The 18,090-nt window shown below is 39.2% G+C and overlaps 1 protein-coding gene across 1 annotated transcript; it reads left to right on the top strand.

Moving 5' to 3' along the window:
• The first annotated feature begins 294 nt into the window (after positions 1–294).
• Positions 295–17,698, top strand: lnpep (leucyl/cystinyl aminopeptidase). The gene is made up of 22 exons (XM_085425374.1): positions 295–725; positions 2,739–2,833; positions 3,307–3,509; positions 4,239–4,350; positions 4,466–4,723; positions 4,819–5,009; positions 6,898–7,036; positions 7,695–7,829; positions 7,976–8,096; positions 8,212–8,363; positions 8,453–8,566; positions 8,666–8,797; positions 8,939–9,073; positions 10,924–11,084; positions 11,172–11,260; positions 11,390–11,573; positions 11,679–11,835; positions 12,712–12,896; positions 14,301–14,462; positions 15,982–16,122; positions 16,209–16,290; positions 16,386–17,698. Exons 1-22 carry the CDS (start codon positions 698–700, stop codon positions 16,515–16,517), a joined length of 3,108 nt encoding a protein of 1,035 aa, XP_085281500.1. The 5' UTR covers positions 295–697; the 3' UTR covers positions 16,518–17,698.
• The last annotated feature ends 392 nt before the right edge of the window (positions 17,699–18,090 follow it).

Raw genomic sequence — 18,090 nt, 5'->3', positions numbered from 1 at the left:
TGTCTCTCGCGATTAAAATGAAACTATCATAAAATCTAGGCACTGGTCATCTCTTTGGAAGTCAACAGGGAATGGAATAATTATTTCCCCCACTTTACACAAACATGCATACACATCCAAAATAGAATATAAAAACGCTGTATTTACCATATACACGAACGTCGTCCTCTCAGGAGAACCAAAAAACCTATTTTGGTAGGGGCGCAAGCATCCGTCGTGCACGTGGCCCCGCCTCCCGGTGGGAACATCCAATCAGATGTGAGTATTGTAATTTGACGGGAGGTCGTCAACAACTGATCGGAGAGGAGGAAAAGTGTCATTTGCTCGTGTGTTTGTTGTTTGTCGAGCGTTTTAGCGAGCAAGAGTAGTTCATGTGTTTTTAGCTCAAGGTGTATTAGTTAACGACAACCGCCCCTTACTCGCTTTTTAACTTGAATAAACAGCTATGGGCGATAAAGTTATGGAAAGCGGCTAACGTTAGCTAACTGAATGTATTTCAGTCGGTTACAATTGTCAGAAGTTGGCTAGTTTCAGGCTAGCTACTACGTAGTTAGCTACCGCTAGTGTAGTGTCAGGGAGCCTGCGGTGGGTTGTTGCCAGCGATAAAATCATTTCGGCTGTCTAGCGTCTTTGAGAGTGCAGAGGTTTCCCAATTTTTTTGTTTTGGACGGGACAAGATCTTTTGAGATATCTTACCATGGATTTGTTTGACAGTAACAGTTCAGGTAAGTAGACACGGGCAGAGGGTACAGTAAAAGAGCAAGCTAACAGCAGCAGGCCAGCTAATAACTGTCGGGACATTTGGCTGGGAGTGACATTCACCCGAGGACACATGCTGCGATTGACTTTTTAAAAACTGTATTAAAGCAGCTTTGTCTTTGCTGCGTAATTTCCTTAATTTTACTCTCAATCGATCTTGTTGATTGTTGATAGTCCTACCGTGACATGACACTTACATTTGCATACGAGTTTCATTTCCCCATAAGCATCAATCAGTGGGCTGCTTAAATATTTTAACTGAAATAAAGATAGTGAAACACATTTCTAACAGCTTAAGAACAGAGGTTGTGTTAACACAGCACCCTGTTACGTTTCAAGTTATCTGTAACAGCATAGCAGCACTGTTCGCTCGATATAAGTGTGCTTGGTTTGATAGCTGCTGTGTTTTCTCCTGACGTGGAGCGCCGATAAGTCACGCTCCCAGCCGCTCATGTTGTTTATAACCTCTGTTATGGTCCCAGGACGTGCATTGTTTTATTAGAGCAAACAAAAGAGAGGGCTGTGTACACACTATAACAGCTCAGAGGAAAGTAGCAGCAGCAGCAAAATCACTGTAGTTTGACTTCCTGTTTTTGTGTATCTTTGCGTGCATGTAAGGAGGTTTGATTGTGACTTGGTGATTTTCTGAGACCAAACTTGTATTTCGTAATCACATTTTCATCAGATAATGATGTTAAAACGTTTACATATTCTCCCTTCCTATAAACTTTAAAGAGTGAGCCATTTTGCAGTGTGTTTTCTGTGTTTTATTACTTGGGGACACACCTGCCAAACACAGGCACATATTTAGCTGTAGTTCTGTGAGTCTGCTGTTGGGTTTGTACTTGTTTTGCATAAACAGGAAAACCCCAGTTTGCCGATAGACTGCTTTAGTGTATTTACACACAGACCTGTGGGTGTTTTACATTTATCCTGCTTAATCATAACCATCACCATAACCACTTCTCTCTTCTGAGAATGTCATTTTGCTCATATGAAATATCTGTTTAACGTGTTTAGTCACTGCTATTCTTATAAACCCTTGTAGACCTTCCACTTTGCCCATTGCTTAGCTCCTAACCTATTTATAGATATTCATCATGCAGCAGTGTGGTCCAGACAGGGAGACTGTGTCGACCCACGCTGTCATATCAGAAACACTGTACTGAGCACACAAGGAGCAAAATAATTCACCTCTGACATTTCTGGTCTGCTGACTTTCTTTGGGAGTTAAAGCTCATCTTTGTTTGCTGTAGTTGTTTTTGAGTGAACACTTTAGGTGTTCAGTGTCTTTCTGTGCTTTCCACTTACAGCCATGAAATGGAAAGTGAAAACTGTTTAGGCTGTAAAACCATGAATGGACTGTGGGGCTGAAACTGCAGAGTTGCACAGTTCATCATTTTAATACTTTAGTTATTGAATTAGGAAGTTGAACATGCCTCTGATTGTTTCAGGAATTACTGTGGGGAAAGTCTGGCTTCCAGGCAGTGACTTAAAGTTTGTAAAACAAGGCCTTCTCTTGTCATAAAGCTGCATATGCAGGTTAGTTTGAGGAAATGCACGCCTTTAAAAACTGCATGTGACATGGTCTAGTGATGAGTAGTCTTTGCTTTAGCGTTTTCCTATTTGGGGACTTTTTTCACTTCTTTTCCCTGTGGAGAAGAAGTTATTCCAGGTTTGTAATGTCTGCAGTTTAGTCTTTCAACAACCTGATAAACCTGTTCTGTGTAGATAAAAGAAGCAGGAAATACTGAAGAAGGTGTTCTAACGGGAAATTGCAAAAACTCTGTGAGCACTTTATGAAACGTGGCTTTGTGTTGAAAGCGCATTCAGTGACAACATTGCTCTTTGTGCCAGATAGTCTCTTCTGCTACTCTGTAATTCTACATCTTAATTCTGTTACATCTCTCTCCTTTCAATCATTTCCCTTTTTTTTTTTAGCAGCATCTGTCTGATTTCTCTTCCTCTTTGTGCTACAGAGCGTGCCAGCCTGCCGAGGAACATGATTGAGAACAGCATGTTTGAAGAAGAGCCCGATGTTGTGGATTTAGCCAAAGACTCCACAGCCTTTCCGGTATGCCAGTATGTCAGGGTTGATATGTGAGCGAATTGGGGCAAATAGTTGTAAGCTGCTTCTGTCTGACAATGCTATCTCTTCATCATGGTAATACTTCATATGCAGTTTTAGTTTTCAGTCACCGCAGTGATGCTGCATCATACAGCCTTATAGATAAAGTCTTTACACTTTCTCATTCTCTAATAGTCACCAAATCCTCTCTTAAAGCTCCTCGATCCTTTTGCAGCTGCAGAAAGGACAGCTACAATCATTATTAAAACACATCTTCTTTCATTACCTGTTATCTGGACTCTTCTCTTACCTGATTATTGTTTTTATCATTCATTTCTCTGCACTCAGTCTCGTCACCCCCTCTACATATGACATTTTACCCCGTGCTAACTAACTTACATGGAAAGTCTATACAATGAATAGGAATCTGCATGATTTAACCAGAGGATAATAGAACCTACTGGATATGCTCTCTCCAGACGTTTCCTGCTCTTGATCCAGATGAAGTGACATATGAACCCCGTAGTTCACGGTTACTTGTGCGAGGCCTGGGGGAAAACGACATGGATGACGATGAGGAGGACTGCGAGTCTTCAGCACGTTTGTTGGGCATGTCTTTTATGAACCGAAGCTCTGCTCACAGATCCAACTCTTCTCCTTACACCAGACAGGCACCACCAAGGTAAAGTAGGGTTCATCATATGGGATAATGTGCAGCAAGTTTACTTAAAAAATTATTTTTTCTCTGTGGCATATAGGGCTTCATAAATACTTTAGTATTATTATATGATCTGAGTATTTTTGGAAAACAAATTTTGACTTAGTGAGTCGGAAGATAAAAGTACAGCATGTACAACAACATTGGTAGTCCCTGTTTGCCCAGCAGAGTTGTTAGTACTGTTGAAAAACAAATATATATTTATGAAGAGACATGCTGTTAGGAGTCCTGTCAGAAAACTTGTGGCTACAATTCCAATTTTGTTTTAAAACTATATTATGTCATTGTTCCAAGAATGAAATGACAGCAATGACAACACAGGCTAAGATGGTCTAAGTTTGAGTTGTGCTTCCGGATCAAAAAAGTAACCATTAAATATAGCAAAGTCATAGTTAAAATAATTGTGCAGGTTAACCTCAAAGTACTGTTATTGACTACATAAGGTAAATGTTAAAAAAAGCTGTATGCAGATACCACATCCTGTCACATAATAAAAAACTTTCGCATGTGAAGGCTTCAACTTTCACCGGCAAACTGTCTCATACTGAAAGATGATCATTTTTATACTCGCTGTCTAAATGCCGGTTATGAAAGCTCGCATTAACCAAAACTTGACAATCAAGTTAGCAGAGAGATCCTCTTCATATTTAAAATGAGTTAGTGTAAGTAATGTTAATCTCGTTTTGATTTCAGGTCATGTTCACGACCCTCATCACGTACCATAGTTGTATGTGTGTTATTCCTCGTGATAGTGGCCTCAGTGACCATGGTATTCTACTTCCTACCTGGCTGCACCTTTACTAAAGTAAGGAAAATATTAATTAGTCTTCAAGAATATCAATTTCAGAGCAAAAACATTTTATTTTTCTCCATGCTCAGTCACACATTCATTGCTCACTCCAACTCTCTATCCTCTGCAGGCAGGTTGTCATAAGCCAAACAAGACCAATCCCATTGAGCCAGTCTACCCCATCTCCACAAATGGTGAATTGTTTCCATGGGCACAGCTCCGACTCCCTCAAAGCATAAAACCTCTCAGCTATGACCTCACCCTGAACCCCGACCTCGACAAAATGACCTTCACGGGCAGAACTGTTATCAGCATGTCTATACTTCACAGCACAAACCGCATTGTATTCCATGGTGCTAATCTCAACATTACCAAAGCAACCTTCAAAGTGGGTTTGAAGAGAATTTTTTGTGTTCTGATGAATAAATTTACTTTTTTTTTTTTTTGTCTGCTAGTCTGTGACTAACACTTTCTCTCTTCCAGTTGGGTGATGGGCAGGCCAGTGATGTGACTGTACTGGAATACAAACCCAGACAGCAGTTAGCTGTTAATTTCTCAGAGGAGCTGAAAGCAGGCCAGTACTGTGTTTTGACAATGGAATATTCTGCCAACTTCTCAAACGCATATGATGGTTTCTACAAGAGCTTCTACATTGATAAGGATGGAAACAAAAGGTACCCCTTGCTCATTGGCTGTTTATTAGCAGGCTACTTACCACAAGCTTTTAAGGTGGCGGTAATTAAGGCATTACTTAAAAAGTTCTTATTTGTTCCAGCTGTTGTAACTAATTATAGACTGTTTTTAATCTTCCTTTTAGTTCAAAGAATCTTGAAAGACTAGTTAACTAGACTAGTTAATCAGTCAAGATTGAGAGTGCATCATAGCACTGAAACAGTATTAGTGAAGGTTATGAAACATCTTCTAATGGCCTTTGGCAATGAACTCATATCTGCGTTTGTCCTGTTAGACCTCAGTACAGTGTTTGCTACCACTGACCACAAGATTTTGCTACAGATATTAGAACATACTGTTTGTATTAGATGAACTGTGCTGCAATGGTCTGAGTCATATCTGTTGGATAGATTTCCAATTAGTTAGTCGTGGAGTTCTGTGCTGGGACCAATACTTTTTACTTTATACTTGCTTCATTTAGGCAACCTTATAACAAAACACTGCATACAGTTTTATTGCTATGCAGATGATGCACAGCGTTATTTATCCATGAAGCCAGGTCATGCAAATCAACTAGTTAAATTAAAGGGATGTCATAAACACATAAAGGCCTACATTACTTCTAAATTCAGATGTAACTGAGGTTATTGTACTCAGCCCTAAAAATCTAACAGGATATTTACTTCAGATGGCCTCATAGTGTTACCTTTAGTAACACTGTGAGTCATCTTGGAGTCATTTTGACCAGGATATGTCCTTCAGCGTGCACATCAAGCAAATATATAGGACTGCCTTCATTCATGTGGACAAGATCTTTAAAATTAGAATCATCCTGTCAGAATGATGCTGAAAAACTAGTTTATGCATTTATTACTTCTTGCTGGACTGTTGTAATGCATTATTATCAGGCTGTCCTTAAAAGTCCACGAAAACCCTTCATTTGATTCTAAATGCTGCTGTGAGACTAGAAAGAAAGACCGTATTTCTCTTATTGGCACCAGAATTTAATTTAAAAATTTTCTCCTTATATACAAAACCTTGAATAATCAGGTCCCACCTTATCTTTAAGACCTCTTAGGACCATATCACCTCATTAGAGCACTTTGCTCTCAGATTCAAGGTTTAATTTTGGTTCCTACAGTTTTTAAAAGTAGAATCGGAGGCTTCATCGATCAGGTCCGTGTATTTTGGAACCAGCACCCAGTTTGGACTTGAAGAGACAGACGGCTTCTCCCACTCTACTTTTACGTTTTAAGATTAGGTTCAAAGCTTTCTTTTTTGATAAAGATTACAGTCAAGCCTGGGTCTAATGACCCTGACTCATACTGTACTAAGCGTAGGCTATTGGGGGCTTCCCATGATGCACTGACAAGTTCATCTTCACTCATTTCTTTTCACTCCCTGTGTGTTTATACACTACTAGTGCATTTAATCATTAGTACTTATAAAACTCCTGCCTTTTCTCTTATAGTGTTCCTTTTGACCTGTTTCTCTCTGCTGTCTACCCTTTCCCTTCACTCTCAACTGGCAGATAGTTGTCATTTCCCGAGCCTGGTTCTGCTGGAGGTTTCTTCCTGTTAAAAGGGTTTTTTTCTTTCCTACTGTTGTCACGTGTTTGCTCACACGGGGATGTCTTGTTGGAGTTTTTTTCTAATACTGTAGGGTCTTACACTTAAAATATACTTCACATTAAGGCGACTATTGTTGTGAATTGGTGCTATATAGGAACAATTGAATTGGTTCTGCCATAAGTACAGACTATGGAGTCAGCTCATCTCATCGCCACAGTCTAACAAATGAGTGCTTTAAAAATAACAAATACAGAAAGAAAATGTTTTATGGAGTTTAAACATTTCCAGCATGGTCATGTTCACCCCCTCTTTTCCCCAGGGTCCTAGCAGCAACACAGTTTGAGCCGCTGTCGGCCAGGAAAGCCTTCCCTTGTTTTGATGAACCAGCTTTCAAAGCGACATTCCTGATTAAAATCAGCAGAAAAAAAACCTACATGACTCTTTCAAACATGCCCAAGGTAATTTAAAATGAATGAGTTTTGCATTATGATACTAATGGTTGAAACATTCTACTCAGTGTTTTATAAGGCTTCATTCATATGTGGTTGAATTATTTTTATTCACTTGTTCATTTGTTATTTTTGGCAGTATCCGACTAGATTTAAATGTATGAAAACTGACACAAGGTTTGAATTACATTTGGTTACAGTAGCATGAGAGTTTAACATCCTAATAGAGGTTTGGCTTTTGAAGAAGTGATTCTTCTTTTTTTGTACAGATGCTGAATGGTGACAATTTTAAATTAATGCCAGCTGTTACATACCGGCTTGGATGTACAAAATGAAATATGCTTTCTTCTGAGGAGGCTTACATGATGGGTTTGTCCACTGTATTATAGAGTTCACAGAGTTTCGATTTTTTAAGATACTGTCAGTTGCAGTAAACTTACAATTGTGCTTTGTCACTATGTAACCACAGTTTACAAAGCATAATTATAATAATATCCTGTCCTGAAGACTTTGTAATTCTTGTAACCACTATGGCTTCTCAGGTCACGGTGGGGGTACAGTCAATACTACCAGATGGTGTGCTGCACTGCTGTATTCATCCACAATAAGTCAACAATACTGATTTATTGCAGAGGACTTCAATACATCCTTGTTTTGTGTATTTCAGGCAAAATCCACAAATCTCTCCAATGGCCTTGTGCAGGATGAGTTTGAAAAGACCAGTGTTAACATGAGCACTTACCTGGTGGCCTTCATCGTTGCTGACTTCACCCCTAACACCAAAAATGTTTCAGAAACCCAGGTAGGTCTAGCAGAGAAATATTTTTCTGTTTCAGTTCAGCCTCTGCAAATATTTTTTTTTTAATGTATTTTTCAGTGAGGCTGTGCTGTTGTTGATAAACTATATATATGTGTATACATATAAATACCTTTTATTGTTTGTGTTAGGTGTCAGTCTACTCTGTACCAGAGAAAAATGGGCACACTGAGTATGCTCTGACCATAACCTCTAAACTGCTGGAGTTTTACAATAACTTCTTTGACATTAATTACCCTCTCAAAAAACTAGGTGAGTAAACCAATGGATATTTAATTATACACACTCTGTGCTCTATCCTTGTGTAACTGTTCTCCCCCTGTCCCGTTTTTACACAACCCCATATGCTGTCTTTCTCTGGTGTCAGACTTGGTAGCTATTCCTGACTTCCTGGCAGGAGCCATGGAGAACTGGGGGCTAATCACTTTTCGGGAAACCACTTTGTTAGTGGGCAAAGAGTCTTCTCTCCTGGAAAAACAAGTGGTGGCTTCTGTCATAGCACATGAGCTTGCTCATCAGGTACTTTTGTTTGTGTTTGTATCTGTGAAAAGAAACAGTGAATATGTTCACATGTCCAATGTTTTTTTGTTTTGTTTTTTGTTTTACAGTGGTTTGGAAACCTGGTGACTATGACATGGTGGAATGACCTGTGGCTCAACGAAGGCTTTGCCACTTACATGGAGTACATGTCACTGCAGGAAGTGTCGCCCGACCTGGAAACTGTACGTTCTGCCGTGTAGCTTGCCAAATTATTTGTCATAGTTTTAAATCAGATAATGTTATGTGCTCCTACATATGCAGTATGTCCTGTTTGTTTGCAGGGTAATTTATTCCTCTCAGTGCGGTTCAGAGCCCTAGACAAAGATGCACTAAACTCCTCGCACGCTGTGTCGACAGACGTTAATACAACAGAACAAGTAGAGGAGATGTTTGACTCTGTCTCTTATGAAAAGGTAAACTCTGACTTATAAGTACATCACATGCTGTTCATTAATTCACTTAACTTTGATTTCTAGCTGTTCATTTAAGGAAATAGTGACCCTCACATGAATTCTTGATAGTTTATTGCTAGTTTATTATTCTTTGTCTTCCAGGGTGCATCCATTCTTCTAATGCTGAATGCTTCCTTCCCCGGAGATCAACAGTTCAGAAAGGGTATCATTGAATATCTCAAACAGTTCAGTGGATTAAATACAGACACTGATGACCTCTGGAACAGCCTCACACAGGTATTAGTGGTGTGTTTTTTATGTTCATGCATATGTGTGTTTTTACTGACACAGTGGCTGGTTATTTTTTCCCCTTTGTGAAGTGGGATTGTGGCAAAATGTAGCCTTGGTAAAATTTACCATAGAGCTTGACCAATACAGTATTTTTAAGACCAATACCAATATTTGTTGATTTAAAAATCAATTTTTTTTTCTTTCTGTCGCACAACACCTATTTATTTACTCATTTACACTCTCCCTAAATCTGCATGGATCAGCTGGTTGTTGTGTTAAAAGATGTGCATGACTAATTGACTAGAAGTTCAAACGTTGCTGCTAGAAATAAGAGTTGGCTATATGTAGCATTCTTATTTTTTTAAATGGAAGATATTGTCAAAGATGTTACACAACCGCTGGGCACTGTCAGACTGCAGCCTTTACAGTTGGCTGCACACACCTCTCTGTGTGTCCGTGAAAGGAAATTGTAAATGAACGAGGGAAAAGTAAAACAGATGGCTGCCAGAGTGCTGCCTGCGCTTATCTGTAGTACTTTATAGTAAAGCATGAGCAGCCGTAGGTTGGTTTTGCCAGAATAAACTGGAGTAAACTGGAGTGTAGAAGCTAGACAGGAAGAAACTGAGGCTACTGCTGCTAGTTCTGCTATGGCTAGCCAAAGGCTGTAAGTTAATCTGATATTGTGCATATTTACAACATTATACAGAATGTAAAGTGCCGCACCTTTAAGCAACATTTAAAACATGATTGTCTAATAAGAAATATGATTAATGGGTTCATATAGCCCTTAAAATACAAATGAAATATTTGTAAGAAGGTTCTGACCTTTGGGCTCGTTGAGTAAACAAAGTTTTTCTCTCTCATTTAAACGGCTAGAAAATTAGTCACCAGGATGTATCCTAGTTCCAAACACCCATGTTACCAAAAAGGAAGATGCATAGTGCCCTCTGGTGAACAAACTATGTAACACCAACACTCATAACCTGGTTAAAGAGTGTTTCTCCTGTCCCTGCTTTACTTTTTTTTTTTTTACTTGTCATCTATCAACATTATACTTGCTGATATCAAACTAGTAAATAGATAATGCCTGATGGGCTCTAATCTACTGTAGCAGCAACTACAAGTGCTTTATCTGTACTACACTGTTTACGTCTTTGCATATAAGGAAAGATTTTGTTAGTGGATAGCATTGCAACTATGCAAGATACAGATGATTACATATGAGTCCTGAGTAGGCTCTTATAAGGCCTTTTGAAAATAGTCCTGTTAAATATAGATATGTTATATTACCTTGTTTTCTAACTTTGTAAATAGTCTCATAATGGAGATTATTTAGAACTTCTTTTTTTAAATAGATATTTTTATTCTGTTTACTCTTTGCTGAGGTATTGCAGTCAATCTATAATTCAAATGTAGCTAATATGCTCTACATAGAATGTTCCCTTGCTTGTTCTCTTGCTTATTCCCTTTTGATGGCAGAGCACAAGACAGATGCAAAGACTATATAATTGTGACAAGAGTGTTTCAACCTAATGACCTCAGTTAAAGTTGATGCTTTCATTTGCTTAGTCATCTTATTGTCTGCCACAATGCTAACAACTTGATCAACAAGTCTCTCATAGTTTAGAGTTTATCTTTGATCTGTTCATCAAAGAGATCTTTTTGGATAGATTCTGTGAGTAGTGTACACTTTGTTGCCATTTGGATACTAGAAATTGTAATTGTTTGCACAAATTTTGAGAATATAGCTGCAAAATATGAGTCCCCTTCTACACTAATTCTCATGTGTGGAGAAAAAATGAAAGCGTGACATTTGGCTGCACACACAGATCAAATATTCCCCTTCCTATCCTCAGACCGATAAGTCCACGCACCACATGAATGTATCGCAGATGATGACATCGTGGACATCACAGAAAGGCTTCCCACTGGTCACTGTGAACCTCATGGGAAACCAGGTGACACTCGCACAGGAGCACTTCTTGCTCACATCTGACAATACCACGCATACGTCAAGGTGGGTTACACATTACCACACAGACAGACAGACACACATAAATCATAAGGACACCACCGTGCTAACTGTAGTGTGCACTCTGTTTAGCTTGTGGCATATTCCAGTGACGTACGTGAACGACAGCTGTAGTTTGGCCCCTGAGTGCAGACAGGTTTTCACTCTGAAAAATAAATCAGGTAAAAGACTAAAATAGAAACCTATTCTAATTGTCCTTGGCTGAGCTGCTCTCGAATGAAAAGTTTTAAGTGTATTCATGTGTTTATTTGTTTTGTTTTGGGGTTTGTTTGTTTTTTTTGTATTTTCAGACACATTTAAGCTGTCAAAAAATGTAACTTGGCTGAAGTTGAACTACAAAAATACAGGCTTCTACATAGTGGACTACGGAAAGGATGGCTGGTCTGCTCTTGCTCAAGCTTTGTTCTCAAATGTCGGCGTTCTTACACACGAGGACCGTGCTTCACTTATACATAACATCTTTGCTCTCTCCAGGTATCAAAGTCTTTTAATTGCATTTAGTGATGAAAGTCTTTTTTAAATTTCTTCTGCTTCATTTTGATGCTCTGCTGTTCCTCGTTTGTCCCGTGTCGTCACTAGATTGGGACGTGTGTCCTTCCTGCAGGTCATAAATCTACTGAAATATGTCTCAGCGGACACTGAGACTTCTCCTGTGACAGAGGCCCTTTTACAGCTCAATAATATCTACCGACAGCTTGAAAAAAGACAGGAGTCTAATCTTGCATCCCGCATGAAGGTATTGAACTCACACCCAAGAAATTAGATTTTCAGTAAAGACAGAATTTTTAAAGTTTTGCTTCTGACTCCAAAACAATGGATTTTAAATCAAACTGCCAAGATGTGATTGAAGTGCAGACTTGAATCTTTAATTCAGGGGGTTTAATAAAAAACTTTACATTAGCTGTATCTAGGGTAGTTTTCAATACCTGGCTAAAAGTCCTTTGCAGTCCTGCCTGAAGTCTAGGACTCACAGGTATCCCCAGTTGGTGTGTTTTCTCCCTTAAGATGTTCTGCTAAGCCTTTACTGCAGCCACCTTCAGCCGCTGCTTATTTGTGGGTCTCTCTGTCTTCTTTTTCAGTTTGACTGAAAAGTTGCTCTATTTGATTGAGATCAGGTGAATGTCTTGGCCATTGAAGAATGCCTCGTTTTTCTTGGACTGATTTTGCAATGTACTTTGGTTTGTCATCCATTTATACTGTTAAGAGTTTTCTGATCAGTTTTGCCGCATTTCTCTGGATCTGAGCAGAGAGTATAGCCCTGTACACTTTACAATTCCTCCTGCTTCTTCTAGCAGCAGTGACTTCAACAGTAAACACGATTGACACAATTGTTACATTTCACAAAACGGCCAGTATGACGTTCTTTAATTTCACTATTAATCTACATCTTTTAACATTACTTCTTCTTTTTTCTTTTTTTTTTACGTCATATTACGTGATAAAACTTTAATTTGCTAAAAAAAAATCTGACTTTGATTTGACACTTAACACATAACGTATCTTTGATAAGGTCAGAGCAAGTCTTTTTCCTAGTTCATCTGCGTTTTGGCTTTATCATGCTAATGAATGTGTTTTGTTTTGGGGTTTGTTTTGTTTGTTTGTTTTTTGACAGAATTTTATTATGAGCAAATTTCGTAATCTGACGGCCAAACAAACATGGGAAGAAGAAGAGAATGTGTCCAAACAGGAGCTGCGCTCTGCTCTGCTGGAGATGGCCTGTAATCTGAATGATGAAAACTGCACCCAGCAGGCCACGTCCCTGTTCAAAAAGTACATGGAGTCAAATGGTACCCTCAGGTACGTCCAGAGCACAACAAACATTTCATTGTCTTACTCTGCTTCGTTTCAAGCTGGTAACACGGTGAACAGTATTAGTCAAACATCATTTTAGAAATAGAGATTGACAGACCACGTGACTTTTGCGCATTGTATTGTGGGTAGGAGTGGCAACAAAATCAAAACACTGCATCAAGAGCTAGTATTTCCAGCATCATTAATTCTGCGGTTTTAATCCCTACTTGCATTTTATTTGCCCCCAAAACTGTTGTGTACAAAACGACGGTGAGTGTATGCACTCACAAAATGTTTAAAAACTTCAGATCCCTACAACAAGCCCAGGTCCAGTTTACTTTGGTGATTTGGACTATTCCATTTCACAGCTGTTGTTACATTTTTTTCTTTATCTCCTGGCCAACGCAATCTATTTGTCATTTCAGGTTGTAGTATTACACAACATTTTCAGATCTAATAGAAATAAAATAAGAATTCATTCAATTCAATGTCTCTATTTATAACTGGCATTATTGTTTCATTCTATTATAGAATCTTACAGGAAAGACGCAACATTGTATTCCATCATGCTTTATTAGCTGCTTCGGTGAAAAACAAATCAACAATGCCAAAAAACCATATTAAAACAACATATTGGAAAACAGTTATTCATCACTTGATTGCTTCAATACAACACTTGGGCACATATATGTGGGACTTTTCATGGCTGTTTTGAGCTCTCTCTCTCTTAACCGATCAAATCCCGCTGTGGTAGCAGCTTTAAAATCAGTATGACCCAGGTTGATAGAGGGTGCCCAGTCTGTATTCCAGCATTTTGTAGGCTGGTTTTCCTACAAAACACAACAAACATTGGCCCGCAAAGCCACAGTGAACAAAGCAGCATAGCGTAACGAATTCATTTCAAATCAATATAAGACTTATTTGTAACCTACATCAACAATCATGTTAAACAGAAGACTTACCTTTATGGAAATGCTTGGAGCAGACTAACATGTGAACTGGAGTGTTCTGGGACATTATATTTGGTCTTCGAATGGCTGCAATCCAGGTCATCCGTCGGCTCTTTGTTACTTCGGAAACATGGCTTAAACAATTTCTCTTCCACAACGTAATCCGATAACAACTGATCTCTTTACCGGTCGGCTTCCCGTGGCTGGTATGCGACCGGCTATTGCAGTTAATAATACAACAGCATCTTGCCATTCTTTCTGTTTCTTTTTATCACTGTGTGACTGTTTTCATGTGAAAGCCTGCGTGTGCTAGTACCGCTTGCCACTCGTACCCATAATCCTTTGCGGTTTTACGCCACATTTTCAATCTCTATGGAAGGTGATGGGACCTAATGGAATCAGAAAATTAGAATTGAGTAGCAAAAGTAAAAGTCTGTTTCTTTTGTATTTATTGTCATAGGATTCCCGGTGATCTGCAGCAGACTGTATTTACAGTGGCTGGCCGGTCTGATGAAACCTGGGACGCTCTTTTCAACATATATGTACATGCCACGTACGATTCAGAGAAGCGGAAAATGCTAAAGGGCCTAGCATCCACTCAGAACCCACAACGTTTAGTACAGTAAGTTGTTTTTTTTTTTTTTGTTTTTGCATTTGTTAATTATGCGCTATTTTAACAAAGTCCGTTTCCCCGCCCATTAATTTCATCTGCAACTCAAAGTCCTGCGATGCCATTAAAATGACTTCACTTGATTCCACCAGAGCAAAAGTTTGACATACTCAAGGTCTCACAGTTACTCACCTTGTCAGTGCTGTAGTTATATTACTGTAGTTTACATGTAAAAATTGTTACTGACCCTGCGAAGTATTTATAGTTTGTTTTTTGTTTCTGGCATAAGCAATCTTGATGTTTACTGACTCAGCAGGTGGAAAACTGTTATTAAATTACTTCAAACTTGTTCTGTGTTTGAAGTAATTTACATTACAGTATAATGATGCCCCACACATCTAAACAAACTGATCTTCAATAAGTTGATTAGACTGCATTTTGGGGATGCTAGATTATGTTAGAATGTAGCTGATGTCTTTTTCAGTAAGTCCATCCATTTATTTCCATCCATGCGGGTGTGAATAAACAGCAGCCTACGCAGAGAAGCACAGACCTTGCTCCACCAGCTCTTCTGGTGTAAACTCAGTTGCTCCCAGATGTAATCTCTCCAGCATGTCCTTGGTCTGCCCCAGGGGCTCTTACTGGTAGAACAGGCACAAAACATCTCATCCAAAAGGGGCCCAGAAGGGATCCTAGTCACCTCTGCTGGGATCTTTCAAAACAGAGGAGTAGCAGCTCTACACTGAGTCCTGTCTCCATGGAAGAGCCCAGACAGCCTTCAAAGAAAGATCATTTCTGCTGCTTGCATCGGTCTTATTCTTTTGGTCACTACTCAGAGCTTGTGATCATAAGTGAGAGCAGGGACATAGATCATAGATTGATGTGACTGGTGAATTGCAACATCTGCTAGACACTGCCCTGTCTCTCTGTACATCTGCATTTATTTATCATGGATATTTAACAAGTCGTGAAAATGTTGTTATTAAAAGGTTGAGATTTGTATATTAGAAGTTATTTGTTTTAAAACCTGTTAATATAATAGTTATAAACCTTTGAGATGTACGGCAGTGGTGTCAAACGTGTGTCAAACACCAAAGGGTCCAATTCGACCCACTGGATGGCTTTACAGTAAAGTCATTAACTCCCCTGAATTTTCAATAGGATGTATTGTTAAGCCTTTTGTGATAATACCAGCATTAGTATACAGGAGTGAAAGTATAAAAAATGTTTCTAGATTTCAACAAGAAGTCAGCAAATGAAGATTTTGTGCATTTTCACATTGATCTGGGAATTGTAATGACCACAGACTTCCCAGTTATTTTGAAGTAATGCTATGTTCTGTTTTCTGGCACATTTTTAAGGGAGAGCGGCAAAGAGCATTACACTTTGGTTTATGGCTTCAGTTTTTTAAAATTCTCCTCTATCTCAACTTAAAGCTTTCAAAATGTACTTCTTTATACTAAAGATTGTTTGATCCCCACGCTGTGTAGTTACAATCAGGGTCCTTTTGACATGTTTGGTTTCTTTCTAGGATTCTGTCGTTTGGTCTGAGGGGAAGTCTCATTCAGACTCAGGAGTTGCCTTTGGTTATCAGCACTATGTGTCAGAGCTTTGCTGGTTGTTTGTTTGCCTGGGACTTCATACAAGAGAACTGGGACCGCCTCATAGAGAAGTAAGTTAGTCTCAGAGTTTCCCTTTGTATAGCATTTTGAGATAATTTCACCTGAAAATTCAACGATTTTGTCTTTTGGGCTGCAGGTTCCCTATTGGCTCCTTTGCCATCCAGACAATCATCAAATCTGTTACCTCCCAGTCCTCCACAGAGGCACAACTTAATAAAGTATGTCCTTAAGTCATTTCTTATGAGAATGCATTTGTTTGACTCTCAGTGTACTTGTTTCGTGAGCTGAGCTTGTGTGTTTTGATGTCTTATAGGTGCAGGCTTTCTTCTCTGGTCTGAAGGAGCGTGGCTCTCAGATGAGGAGCGTGCAGGAAGCTTTGGAAACCATAAAGCTGAATCAGCACTGGATGGACAGGAACCTGCCTACACTCCGAAAATGGCTGTAACACGGATGCTCCAACAAGTCTCCACCCCAGTAACAAGCAACTGGGCTGTTTCTTTGAGACAACAACAGTATTTGCACTATCTTAGGACTGTGTCCTTTACCTCCCCTCATCCAGACCAGAGCGCTAATCAGTGGTTGTGCTCTAGCTGGTTGGACAGGTTGTTTTAATTTTTGAGATTGGTCCTGTAAGTTGTACATGATAGCTCAGGGTGGATCTGATTGTGTGTGTGTGATTGTGACAGGGGGTCGTCAGATGCAATACACACTCCTCATGTTTTATGCTGTTGACCAAACCTCTTCCGCAGTTCTCATCTAAACCTCACGCCTGAGCAGACAATCATGCTTTCACCCACACTCCTTTGGCCCAACCACCTCTCAGGCACCTTTCATCGTGAGCTGTAAAACGGCCACTTTAAAATAAACTCAATAGTATGATTAATGTCAATATTACTGTGTATGTGAAGATGCAGCTGTCAGGGATTTCTCAGCAATGATGAATTTAAATTAATGTTACTTGATAGATAGGATTATCCTTAGAGTTAAAGTAACCACGTGTCTTTTTGTTGGAAGAATATCTACCTGTCAGCCTGTACTAATTATTCATGCGATCCCAAGTGTTTGCTATACTAGTCATGGTTGGGCTACAAGATTTGTTCGTTGATGAGTAGATGCCAGTGTGTTGGTATTGAATGAATGTACTGACAAAAATATCCCACTGTGTACTGTAGATGATGTACAAAAAATAGTGCAGGTTTAAAATGATAGCCATTGTGTCTTAGGTGAGAGCAGGCAGTGCACTGGAGCTAAACATTCATTTCTTCCTTCCTTTCTATCTCTCCCCCAAACTTTAATCCCAGCCAAGCTTTAATCAACAATTTTTTAATTTTTTTTTTTCTTTTTAAATTTGGATCACTTTCCTGCAATGAAGTCACTTTACAGACTCACTCTTTGGCTTTTTCCGCTTGTAAAGTTGTAATTATAGTGTAGATATGCTCAACCCCAAAGCCTTTTCCCTTGCCGTTTTGGATGTACCATTTTAAACATCTAAACTTTAAACATTTTAATAATTAGCTTTCGTGTGTGTGTGTGTCTGTGTGTGTGTGTGTGTGTGTGTGTGTGTGTGTGTGTGTGTGTGTGTGTGTGTGTGTGTGTGTGTGTGTGTGTGTGTGTGTGTGTGTGTGTGTGTGTGTGTGTGTGTGTGTGTGTGTGTGTGTGTGTAACTGTACACATCTACCTGATCAGGAGTCTTGGTTAAAGTGTTTTACTGCATCTCTTGATTTGAGACAACACCTGGAGGTCATTTGCTCATGAATGTTGTGTTTTAAGGGCTAATGTGCATATTTAAGTATCCAAAGTATACAGAAGAACAATCCATGTTGATAGTTTGCTCAGTAAGCTGTTACTTGTCCGCCAAAAATAGGAATGTTTAAAGTTGGTCCAGTGTTAACCACCTCTGTATGTTCACTATTTATTGTCTTGAGATAGCTCCTCCAGTTTTGCAACAAGATGTTATTTAAGTACAGCTGTACCCTCAGCCAAAGCGGTACTTATTCACTCTATTGCTTGCCATGATT

Source organism: Rhamphochromis longiceps, linkage group LG12, assembly GCF_057381845.1.
Source record: "Rhamphochromis longiceps isolate RC_006_pf linkage group LG12, R_longiceps_female_GT1.1, whole genome shotgun sequence".
NCBI lineage: Eukaryota > Metazoa > Chordata > Actinopteri > Cichliformes > Cichlidae > Rhamphochromis > Rhamphochromis longiceps.
The sequence above is the reverse complement of the archived record's forward strand: the minus strand, read 5'-3'. Positions and strand labels throughout refer to the sequence as shown.

Bases quoted from the DNA above. Each gene is read 5' to 3' on its own strand.
- lnpep (XM_085425374.1), top strand. From the start codon at position 698: ATGGATTTGTTTGACAGTAACAGTTCAG. The intron at 726-2,738 runs GTAAGTAGACAC...TTTGTGCTACAG, and splicing joins GTTTGACAGTAACAGTTCAG to AGCGTGCCAGCCTGCCGAGG. The intron at 7,830-7,975 runs GTAGGTCTAGCA...TGTTTGTGTTAG, and splicing joins AAAATGTTTCAGAAACCCAG to GTGTCAGTCTACTCTGTACC.